The sequence below is a fragment of the Sinocyclocheilus anshuiensis genome, unplaced genomic scaffold, assembly GCF_001515605.1.
Source record: "Sinocyclocheilus anshuiensis isolate Anshui unplaced genomic scaffold, SAMN03320099.WGS_v1.1 scaffold635, whole genome shotgun sequence".
Lineage (NCBI taxonomy): Eukaryota > Metazoa > Chordata > Actinopteri > Cypriniformes > Cyprinidae > Sinocyclocheilus > Sinocyclocheilus anshuiensis.
The window spans coordinates 445894-458520 of NW_015551039.1; the positions used below are offsets into that span (position 1 = coordinate 445894).

At 37.4% G+C, this 12627-nt stretch overlaps 2 protein-coding genes across 4 annotated transcripts in view; both read right to left on the reverse strand.

Moving 5' to 3' along the window:
- LOC107661384 (hypoxanthine-guanine phosphoribosyltransferase-like) overlaps window positions 1–2405 on the reverse strand; it is an 8092-nt gene extending 5687 nt beyond the window's left edge. The window contains exon 1 of the mRNA XM_016450934.1: window positions 2235–2405. Coding sequence (XP_016306420.1) covers window positions 2235–2261 — 27 coding nt within the window. The 5' untranslated portion in view covers window positions 2262–2405. The remainder of the gene's footprint in view (window positions 1–2234) is intronic.
- Window positions 2406–4447: 2042 nt separating this feature from the next.
- On the reverse strand, window positions 4448–12479 carry LOC107661382 (PHD finger protein 6-like). 3 transcript variants are annotated; one of them, XR_001631103.1, is made up of 12 exons: window positions 12323–12479; window positions 8904–9064; window positions 8576–8677; window positions 8340–8473; window positions 8218–8264; window positions 7966–8129; window positions 7682–7828; window positions 5661–5765; window positions 5333–5466; window positions 5037–5166; window positions 4691–4842; window positions 4448–4538 (listed from the first exon to the last, which is right to left on the reverse strand). XR_001631103.1 is itself a non-coding variant. In XM_016450926.1 (11 exons), exons 2-10 carry the CDS (start codon window positions 9033–9035, stop codon window positions 5037–5039), a joined length of 1095 nt encoding a protein of 364 aa, XP_016306412.1. In that variant the 5' UTR covers window positions 9036–9064; window positions 12323–12479; the 3' UTR covers window positions 4448–4842. The 3 variants fall into 3 exon arrangements, 2 of the variants coding, with proteins under 2 accessions (XP_016306412.1, XP_016306413.1); XM_016450926.1 differs by having other exon boundaries at window positions 4448–4842; XM_016450927.1 differs by having other exon boundaries at window positions 4448–4842; window positions 7682–7825; window positions 12323–12478.
- Window positions 12480–12627: the final 148 nt, after the last annotated feature.

Here is a 12627-nt window from a genome sequence, read left to right on the forward strand (position 1 = left end):
CTTTGGTACCGAAATTGGTACCGAGAACCGTGGATTTTCACTGGTATCGGTACCGATTACTGAAATTTTGGTACCGTGACAACACTAATTCCAAGTAAGCAGAAATTGTTTGTTCATAGCTTGTTCTTCCCAAAAGTGTTATCACACTGTCCTTCAAGGACTTTCAGACAAATAATGTGCAGCTGTCAGGAGAGGTTCATCTGGGAGCTTCCCCCTCTCTGCTTACTGCTGGTGCCAGTATCTTAAGATCAAACCCCATCAACAGACATGGCTATGATAAGACATGGAATTTAAAGTGTAGTATGCAATGGATGCAAGCCAAAATTTAGTTTCTAATATTGCTGCCGGAGCATACATTAAGTCTGTGTGCTGTCAGATCTAGTGAGCCATATTTCACACCAACAAAATTCCTGCTGTAGACTCACATGCATGTCACGTCTTTCCTCAGCTGTATCAGGATACTGAGCCAATGTTCTGCATTAAGAATGCAAATAAACTGGTGATTATTATTTTAGCTCTTCAGGTAACAGAATTCCCAGAGTATATATACCTAACTCTTTGGTGTGTCCCTGGATACTGTAGACTGAAGTCAACAGTGTGATTGAACATGCCTAAAAAAGGATTCAGAATCACCACGAAAAAAAACATGAACATGGTCCACTTGTGCACTATATTACATGCCTTCTGAAGTCATGCAATAGAGATTATATGAGGAACAGACCTAAACTTAAATCGGTATCTATTGAAGATCCTGAAATCCACCCTAGCTCGCCTTGCCGTTCATTATAGTATGTGAGAAAAGCACACATACTATAAACAGTTTGTTGGAATTGTATATTTTCAATAAATCATTGCTCCAGCTTACAAAACTGATCCCGCCTGTTTCCCAAAAGCATTAAGCCTAATGGTAGAGAGCACTAGTGCCAATAGTTTCTACGATATTAGGCTTCAAGGGATAGTTCACCCAAAAATGGAAATTCTGTCATCATTTACTCATCCTCAAGTTGTTCCAAATCTGTGAGTTGCTTATTGTATGCGTATTTTTAAAGAATGTCAGTAACCAAACAGTTGTTGGTCCCCATTGACTTCCACAATATGGAGGGAAAAAAACACTATGGAAGTCAACAGAAGCTCATTCAAGTTTGGAACAAGTGGAAGGTGAGTAAATTATGACAGAATTTTCATTTTGGGTTGAACAATATCTTTACAACGCTTTAGGAAATGCAGTCCAGAATGATTCATTCAAAAAGCAGACTGGTTTGGTTCTCATGTTCAACTCAGGCACTCAATGATCTGTTTGCACCAATAGCAAACTGCAAGTACATATTTTCAGCGAATACTGACTTAAACTATTATGTGTTCCTCAAGTTGTTATTGTGTGGTTTATTATGAGTATTTGAAAGTTTTAGGTGATTCTGCAGCCTTCTGAGGCTTGATATCTTCACTCACTACTCATTGTCACGTGGGAAATGCTGATCAGGACATGCTTAAAAACTGTGCATTTGGTGTTTTGCAGAATAAAGGAAAAGTATACTGAATTGTAACGACACGTGGGTGAGAGGTCAGAACTGACCGACAGAACTAAAATTATACTATGAACTGTCCCTTTAAGAGTGTATAGGGCACCTTTTGATTCATTAATAAATCCAATCACGTATTACAAAGCGCGGGATGGGTCGGTCTAAAATTATACCCTCAAGATAATATCTTAATTTAGGGCGGAGGACGATGGTTGATTCCCCTGAGTCTCCTTGAAAAAGCTGTGAATCGTTCTCATTAGCTCACTACGGCACCCTTCCCACAAAGCCCGTTACATTTATCATCACTTTATAACAAACTAAAACGAATTGCGCTTTTCGACCTGAACGCGCTACTCGTCCATTCATCCGTTTTCACCCACTGATCAGGGAATCTGATCAATCATGCAACCGAGCACGTGCAGCGCTTCTTTCTCATTTTTATCGAAATCGTGCAGAAGTGAATGGGCTGCATGTGCCATGCGTGAAACGCGTGCTTTCCCTCCAGGGCCCTAGACTTCATAGAAATATTTATGAATCACTAAATACATTTATGTATGCAAACAGGACAATTTATTAGAATAAAAGGGATGTAACAAAAAAAATTGTTTTATACTAAAACACACTTCCTAATTATTTGTGTACAGTGACTAATCAATGGTCACGCGCCGGCCGGTGTAAAGGACTGAAGGCATGAGTGTGTACAGTAACTCCTACCACGACACAGGAGCTGGCAGACGCCATGTCCGTCCCGACTGAGCTGCTGCAAACGCCCTCGATTCTGATGAGAAATGCCGGGGGAAGTTGTAGTCCTTCCTGTTCTCAATTTCACCTTTAAAGGACTGAGCGAGCACAATTCTGTAATCTTCCTCACATCACAAATGTGGGTGTTTTAGCATTTGAGGAGGACTACAGCCTGTCGACCAATCAGCGTGGAGCACAAGGATCACAATCTAATTTAAAGTGACAGACCCACCAAATTACTCCTGTTTTAAAGGGGTCATATGATGTTGCTAAAAAGAACATTATTTGGTGTAATGAAATGTGCTTATGTGGTTTAAGGTTTAAAAAACACATTATTTTCCACATACTGTACATTATTGTTTCTCCTCTATGCCCCGCCTTTCTGAAACGCGTCGATTTTTACAAAGCTCATTGGTACGAAAAGCAAGGTGTGCTGTTATTGGCCAGCTATCCCATGCGTTGTGATTGGCCGAATACCTCAAGTGTGTGACGGATGTGTTACGCCCCTTGCTATATTGTGATGCCTTGTCCCGGCCGGAGCGACGAGACAAAAACATTAAAACCCATTATAAACGAGGCATTTGTTGCATCCAGTGGGGACATAATTACGGATTATAATGACTTATACTGTCTTTTTACACTTGCATTGTATCGTGCCGTGTAAACATAAAACCATGTCTGCATTTGTGATCGGAGAAATGACAAACTACAAACACTACTCTACACTGCTCAAAACTCGCGTTTAAATCGTCAGTGGCAAATTCTTTAAATATAAAAAAAACATACTTACAGTCTGTGAGTCAGAACAGCCGGCATTGTAGTCTACTCTCCCAGGATCAGGAAACAGTTCTCCATAAAATGCGCTGCACACATCGGAATATTTGGGTTGAACTGTTCTGGAACAGTGTTGTAAATACAACTTAACCACTGATTTATAGTCGTGTCCTCTTTTGGAAGACCAAACAAAGTAGTTTCGCTTTCACAACGAAACACAGCGTCACACACGGCGGCCTAGCGTGAACGGCAGCCAGTGGGCCTGAGAACGGCGCGGCCAGCGGGCTTGCGGCAACCACATGTGACGACCAACCTAAATGGTAAAGAAAAGTCAGTAACACTTTTTTTTTTACAGTCCTTGTCACACATTACATGAACTTACTATAGTAATAACAGTAGATTATGCATATTCACATGTGATGTGACTAACGATAAACTAAACCCTATAGTAAGTACATGTTGTTAATTAATATTATTCAGCATCTAAATGTTAAATTACAGTGTAACAAGGACACCTTTCATTGAAATGTAACCAAAAAGTCGATCCATAGGTTCATTAATGGCAGGTTCTTAATTCAAATGACAAATTACTCAAACTGCATCTCATTTAGGAGGCTGCGTCCTCCTGAGGTCACATTTGAAGGCTGCACACGTCATCAGGGCAGTCTCATTTAAGAAAAGTAACTTAAATTGCAAAGTAAAAAACAAATTACAGTATTTTACACCTCACAAGGAATAACAGTCAATTTTATTACGGTTACTTTTCTTAAATATGATATCCTTGATGACGCATGCAGCCTACAAATGCGACCTCCGGAGGACGCAGCCTCCGAAATGAGACACAGCTTGTACGTTTCCTTCCTGAGCAGTAACAGTGGAAATGTAAAGGCTTGGGAAAAAAACTATATATATATATATATATATATATGCATGCATCAAGTTGTTGACTTTTACACTAAAAAAAATATAAAAATAAAAAACACTGCCACAACTGCACAGCTGACAACTGCATCCCGACACAAAATTCTGACTCATAATAAAATCTAGAATATAATATTTTGTATTAAGCTTTTTTTCCTCAGTGTCTTCAAGTATGTTTGAAAGCTTCTGCCTTTCAAAAGGACTCTTATTTTGAATTATTGCCACCAAATGGACAACTGAAAACAAAGCACACAATGCCTTTGTGGAACATGTGCATATACAGAAAAAAAGAAAAAGAAAGACCACCATGTGAGACTGAGTAAAGAAAAGTGCATGCTAGCCAATATTCTTTAATCCTAACCTGTACTATAAAGAAAACCACAGATATCCAATAGTACTCATGAGTATAATACAGTAATAAAATATAATACATGTTGCAAGAGAGAAAAAAAAAGAGATAAAGACAGTTTCATGAAGGCGGCGGCTTATTAAACGTCATAGTTTGGAGGAGATGCACTATAAACAGTCGGAGGGCAGTCTTTTTAGAGTGGGTCCAGTCAAAGAGCGGTGCCAAAGAGGAAACTGGAGGTGCAAGCACAAACAGATGACACTGTTCCAGCCATCCAATCATTTGGTTTGAGTATTAATATACCATATGTTTAAATAAAACCTATCCAGCTATGTTATGGTTTACACTGCAGTAACATATTGATAGCATTTGATAATGAACTTACATTCTCATTCACAATGTCCATGAAATACGGTCAAAGAGAGGAAAACTGAAATTGTCAGATATTGTGAGCTGGCCCCTAGTTTCTAATTAAGGATTATACAAAAATATTTATTTTATCCGCATCATATAATGTCTTCCATCTTCGTGCAGCATCTGAAAAAAGATAGTACTTTAATCTTCCTCATGTCCACCGATCAAAATATCACATTTGCCTGGTCCTGAATAATTATCAAATTCTGTCATGACAGACTGAACAAATCATCCAAATGAATCACTGTATCATGTACAATGACTAGTACTGACATGAATTTCCCTTCCAAGGACACATACTGTATGCAGAATCTCACCTAGTTGCCATTGAGCTGCGGTGGAGGTTCTGCTCTGTTGTCAATAGCAGCTTTCTCTTTACTGCGACTCTCTCTTTCCTCATCTTCCTCATCCCTTTCCTCATTTCCACTGTGATTCTTACAATAAAGCCTGGTGAGAACAACATAATGTTCATACTGTAAAACTAAAGTGATAGCTGTCCTGATGGTTTCAATATGTATATAGAATGTGAAAACATTTGGAAAAAAAGCTAATTCTGGCCAAAATGATCTTGCCAGACTTATCATATTTGTATAAATAAGGAAAACAAACATACTTGTAAATGCCTCTAGCCATATTCTCTATGTATTTGGCCTTGTCTTGCAGGCCACAGTGATAATGGTAAGTCTTTACGCAGGCTTTTATCTCACATCCAATAGTGGCTCCAAGCTGCGCACACAGAGTGCATTTCTGAAATTAACAAAAATGACCAAACATACATTAGGTGACTGTATGAATTAATATACCCAAATCATTCTGAAAACAAAGAATAATATATATAAAAAATGTTGGTGTAAACCAAAGTTTAGAAATTCTATATTAAATTAAACTAATACAGAATTCTATTCATTATATTTATTTAAATTAAAATTAGAAAAATTCACCATTCTTTTTCCTCTCTTGATTTCCTGGATAACCGTTTTAATGTCAAAATTCCCAAATTCGGCACGTGATGTGGTGGTTAGCTGGACGGTCCCCGAAGAAAAAAGCTGTGACAAAACAGAACATAATAGAAGTTAACAGAACAGGCGGAATCAAACGTTCTTAAACCTTGAATAAATATGAAAAGAACACAGAAAAAGTTGTACTTTTACAATACTAGATATCTTGAATATTTGAGATAATATTTATTTACAAATACTAAGGTTATAAATAAATATAATCAATATGGTTTATCAAAACAGTAAGAGAATTCAATAGATCACCCATGATACTTTGCTGAAAATCTACTCACCCTCAGGCCATCCTTATGTAGATGAGTTTGTTTCTTTATCAGAACAGATTTGGAGAAATCTAGTAGTACATCACTTGCTCACCAATGGATCCTCTGCAGCGAATGGGTGCCGTCAGAATAACACCGTGTCTACAGAACTGTTGAACGTTGTCACTTTGTTTAGAATTGTTTTTGCTTGATCTGTGTATGTTTCTCTCCTGATTCAGACGAGAGGACTTTTTTCACTAGAGAAAGCAATATTATGGATAGAGGTAGGGATGCACCGAAATGAAAATTCTTGGCCGAAGCCGAAGAAAATGAAACACTGGGCCGAAGGCCAAATACAGAACATGGTTTTTCGCATTTTTCCCCCCATGTAGGCCTATTTTGCCATTTTTTTTCACCATTGCATAAATTAAATAGCCAAAATGTGCTTTTTACTGTTTTGTCCTGCTTTTCAAATAAAAAAATCAATTACAAAACAACAATTTAAAAATCTTTACTTAACACTGAACATTTTTTAACATTCTAGCAGACATTATACCAACAAAGCACAATTTAACTTAAAATGAATAAGTTAGTAAAATAATATTTTTTGGTCATTTTTGAGACTGGAATCAGGCATGTATTTTTTTTACTGTACAAATAAAGGCAGCCTTGCTGAGCTTTTAAAACATTAGAATATATTACAGATCCCAATTTGAATGTTATAATAAATGTATTAATAGAGCTGTTGTAGGGTAATTATTATTATCATTATTATTGTCTTACTTTTTTATTTTATTTTAAAGAACACCGATAAAATTCAAATACTATCATTTATGAATGTTGATGGAGTTGTTGCTTTTTCTCGGCTTTTATTTTGGCAGAAACCCGCAGGAAGATCTCAGTGCTTCTTTTTGTTGACAACAGCAGGCAGATTTATAAATGATCCTCATTATGAATTTGGGAAGATGTTTGTCGCACGTATTACATTGTCACATGCCTTTAAAAAAATCACAAAAATGTTACTGAGCAACTGATGTGTAACAGTTTCAGTGCAGATTTTCCTTGCGCTTTGGACTTTGAACCCTGGTGCCACGAGCTCGTGCATCGCTGTCAGAATACATGCAGTTCGTGCGTGCATTAGAAAATATAACATTCTGCAGTTTATTTACTAATCGTTTGAGGCCATTTCGCGATTTCATCTATTTGATCGCGTTAGTCATTGTTCGGTACATATTATTCGGCCTTTTCGCTTATTCGGCCGAACTCCGAAAGAGATTTTTTTGCTATTTTCGGCCGAATATTCGGTGCATCCCTAGATTGAGGATTTGTATTTTAATCAAATGGTTTCAAGCAACGGTTTGAAGTTAAAGACATCTCAATGATGTTTTTTTGTTTTTTTACAAACATGCAGCTTTTCATTTCACAAAACCTTAATAATTGATGGACTGGAATCATGTGGATTTTTGTGATGTTTATATCAACGTTTTGAGCTCATATTCTGATGGCACGCATCCATCCATTGGTGAGCAAGTGATGTAATGCTAAATTTCTCCAAATCTGTTCCAATGAAGAAACAAACTCATCTTGGATGGCCTGAGGTAGAGTAAATTTTAATTTTTCATTAAATAATTCCTGTAAGAAATCAAACTCTTCATTTGTTGTTTAAATATGACCCACTGTTTTTCAGGACTGAAGAAGCCTCACCATGCATTTGTAGTGGGCAGCAACCTTCTTGGCATTGTCCAAGTGGAGTACACCGCGTGTTTCATTCTCTTCTTCACCGGCATGACAGAAGCCACAGCGAAGGCCTGAATCACTGGGGCTGCCTCTCAGAGGAGACCGGTCCCGCTGCGGCACGCACAAGCACATGATAATTAGCATTAATCAATTTTCGCTGAATTGATACTTTGAAGCTTGTCAAATTACTTGTAATCCCTCATTTGAATTAAATATGGGTTATATCAGAAAAAAGTATAAAAGTGGCCTACATGCGAGGAGCTCTCTGTGTCATCATTGCCTTGCGATGAGGTGGATCGAGTGTCATCTGACTGCCCGCGTGACACTCCTCTGATTCTGCTTTTCTCGAAACGCCCTCTGCCCCTGCTCCTTGGTGGAGATGAATCCGAGTCATTGGCTGCAACTCCCTGTTCATCTGGGAAGAAGAGCAAATCACTAATAAGCACAATGGTTCACAAGCAGGTTAGTATCCAACATTAAATGAAGTAGAGACAGCTAGTTACCATCACTGCCATCTTGAGAGGCATCTCTGTGTTTGCGACAGTAAACCCTAATTTGCAATAATAAAAAAAAAGTTATAAAACAGATGAAGTTTTGCGATAAACTGCATCATCATTTTGCTTACAGGTAGATGCCTTGGGAGGGATTCTCCTTTGTCTGGGCCTTGTCCCATAGAGCGCAGTAGTAGTGGTACGTCCGCCTACATGTCTTTACATCACAGCCGATAGTCGCACCGGGCCGGTGACAGGAAGTGCACATCTGAACAAGAAATCAGCACATAAAAGATAAAAAAAAGCATTCTCTATTTTCAGCTTAAATGAAGAACTGAATTGTAAGAGCGCTGTTGGTCTGGATGCTTACTAGTTTATTTCCTCTTTTTATCTCCTTCTTTACATCTTCAATAGAAAAGCCTCCAATGTTTTCACTGTCTGAGTGAGATGTGACCAAGGCTGATGAAAAAAGCTGAGTAAAACAATGACGTGTCAAATGTTACATATGCAAGATGTCAAATATATATACTTCTTTTTTTATATAACAGACCAATATTTTATAACACATCTTGTCATGCACTCTATTCATATTGCCTAAGATTATTTTTGTGAAACTAGGAAAATAAATGTATGAATTACAGCCTTATTCAGCCATTTTAACATATAAAAGAAGGCAAGCTGGTGAACAGCTGATGTACCATGCACTTGTGATGGGCTGCCACCCTGTGGTTCTCAGACACCAGTAACTGTCCACACTCCTTGTCCCGGTTGGTTCTACAGAAGGCACATTTTCGAAGACGTGCTGAAGCTCCCTTTCTCTGTCCTGACATGACCACTTTTCACACACTCCACCTCTCCTCTGTTTTAAAGACAAAAAACATTGCAATTGAACTGCAGTGTACAGGGAGGAAGTTTATTTTTGTGGTTCAGACCTGTGAAAAAATAACTCTTTAAGCTTTGTTTGAGTGCACAGAGCAACAGATGGCTAAGATGCATGTTTGCATTTCTTGAGAGATTTCTGAAACTCCTACATCTGTCATTTAATCACTCAATATGGTAGAAATATAGACTAGACAGATGGTTGTGATTAGTTTGCTCATGCAATTCAGTTACACTGAGATATTTGTATGGATTAAAATTTTCCCCAAAAGCAAATACATGACTAGCATGACATATACTTCCATATTTCTTTATTACAAAAGAATCTATAACTATAGAAGTGTTTGATAAATAATACAAATAGAAAAAAATTCTAATGAACACTCATTTAAATTAGGCATCTACATAGAAACACTTATTGGAACAATAATGTGTTATAGAATCACACTTATCCAAATCTCTACAATTTAGTACTTACGAGATACAACCAATTTGAGATTTTAAGCAGGAAATACAAAAAAATTTAAAATTAAAGTAAACTGAGGTTCAGGGCACCCATGGGGGCCACAAAAGGGTTAAAGGTGGTCAGATTTTTAAATGTTTTTTTTACACATAATATTTTACTTAAAAAAAATAGTTTACTTAAGATATCACTTAAACGGTTAAGACAATTTAACACAATTACCAAAATGTATATAATTATGGTTTCATGCTACCTTCTAAAGATTGGTCAGAAATCACTTCAAAACAATCACTACTAAACAGAACAAAATAAAAAAACAAATCTGCATATAGTTTTAAACATGAATCTTACAGACAGCATATTACATTAGCTTGGTAATATAAAACAACAATAACAAGCATACAAAACATAAGTGTTACTGTTTATATATGAAGATATATGGCCACCTTTATAGGGCTTGTGCAAATCGCAGCGGCGCTGCTACTGTTCCTGGTAGCCTTCACAGACTTTGTGTATGTATGAAAGGAATAAAGGTTAATGCTTACACATGTATATATGCATATATTTAACTCGAGGTAGGGCTGTTTGTACTGTGAAAAGGCACGTTGTGTGTACGTTCGTTTCTCTGAATCACACGTATGCACATTTAGGAAATTATCTCAAATATGCGGTCTCTGTGCAATGTTTTATAATTGAGACCCGAGGCATCTCAGAAAAATGATTTCCTACAGTAAAGAAGAAAGTATGGTCAAAGTATTTAGTGCATATTGATATTAATACATCTAACTTGTACTGTAGTGTACAGTACATCAAGAAATAAACGATATTTTGTTACAACGAATGCCATCAATTCTTGTGTAATTCAAGGCCAAAAGATTCCTACAGAATTAATTGAACTGTTATGTATCATTTATCAGGAATCCCACTGATATTTGTCATTTTTTGTTACAAAAATTATATTTCATTCATTCTACCATGTTTATCGTGTTTGTTCTTTTCATAACACATGAGTGAAATGCATGCAAAATAATCTGCCAAAACACAGCGCAAAGCCTCAAGGATCATTACGGACCATTATGATTAACAAATTTCTGATAGCTTATTTGTGAACGTGTTGTACGGCTTCCGTCATCAGATGATGCACTTGAACAAGTCAAGAGTAACAGTAACTTCCCTTACGAAAATTAATCATGGTTTTATCATACTAAAAGTGTAGTAACCATGTTTTTTTTGGCATATTGATTGCCATTTCCAGTTTACTACAAATACTGGTTAAACTATTATTGTAGAAAAACCATATAGGCCTAGTTAATTTGTGATTACCATGGTTTATAGTAACCATGGGTTTATTTTGTTTTATTTGTAGTAAAACCATGTTTAATTTTCGTAAGGGTTTGTTATTTAATTAAAAGTAAATAATAACAGTAAATAATTCATTTGTCAATGTAGTTTTTACAGTAAAAACATTACATGGCAGCTGAGCATATAAATGAGTATAAATACTCCTGAGATATATATATATATAAACAATGTAGTTTTCACAGTACAAACATTACCTCGATTTATGTAACTCTGTAGGAAGTTACATTGCGCTTGCTCTCTCTCTCTCTCTCTCTGTATTTTAGGAGTGGGTCCCCTGGTAAGGGGCTAATCCTATTTGGGGGTCCAGAAGAGTTTGAAAAACCCCTTATATAACAACTTAAAACTAGATTATATGAATTGATACTTACTATAAGCAATTGGCACTAAATAAACTACATCGTTTACGTAAAACAAATGCAACACCCTGGGTTGAAAAAGATTTTATGTGACTCTAATGTCGAACGACACACAAAACCTAGGCTTAAATACGTCACACAACACTATATAATATAAATTTGATGACTGCACACTTTTATTGTCATTAAAATAATGTAGGAAAAGTAGCCTACATGGGTGGCGTATTTGAAACACTGCAATGCCAATAGGAAGCTCTGACCAGAGTTCACAAAACACCTCCCGCGCGACATGGCTAGCCCATCAGGTTTATCCAAAACAGAAACAAAAGCTTAATTTCGCTCGTACGATTATCAAGCCATCCTTCGTTTACTGTTCTAAGACGGATAGCGTGTTGTTTAGAGCCGCGATGTCTTTACCCGCCTTCGCGCCACAGAGGAGAGCTCCGCTGCCATGATAGCAGAGAAGCTGCAACACAAACAGCAACGCAACACTGCACGACACTCTGTATCCAACAGAACAGCTGATACAACCTGCTCATGAGTCTCAACGAACCCCTCTAAAATGCACAAGCAAAAACACAGCATCCCAGGCACCGTTTTCATAAATAAGGGAGGAGGATGATGATATACAGGCCTGCGGCAAAGCGCTTGTTTCGCTCTTAGACAAAAACTCTTTTACTTTCCAGTGAATATGAACTACTGTAAGACTATGCCAAAGCTGGTGCCCCCCTTTAGATGAAATAAAGATGTGTATATCTATATAACTGTACCCCATTAAGGCCCACATTATGTGGTGGCTACAACAATACTGATGAGTACAACTGTGCGCAAAAAAAAAAATATAATCTGAACTTCAGGGAATGACTGTAAACCATTATTTGGTTTTTATAATATATTGTTCGCAGCGGGATTATTTCACCCGCTTCACATGTGGAGACCCGCCATGCGAAATGTAAAAGACCTAGCTAGTCCCGACTATTGTTTCACTCATCCCATTCCTTTTCTAACTCTAAACCAGTGCATTGCAGTGTCTGTGTGACATATAGGAAGCTCTTACCGCTGCTGTGTTGAATGGGGGATAGATTTAGAGCGCGCGTTCTCGCTCTTCCTCTCGCTAAGCATTGAGTGCTCGTGCGATCCGCCTCTCACCATTGCGAGGCGTTCAAGTGACGTCGCTCACTGCAAAAAGCATGTTTGTCCGACATTGACGCATACGCACACGCCCCTTACGTACTGTGCTCACTGTCAAGATAGCTTGAGGAATAGGCCTAGACGAGCAAATATACAGATGAGTTGCATAATGAATGCACATTTTATAAAATGTAAATATTTATGATATTTTTTTCACACACACACACACAC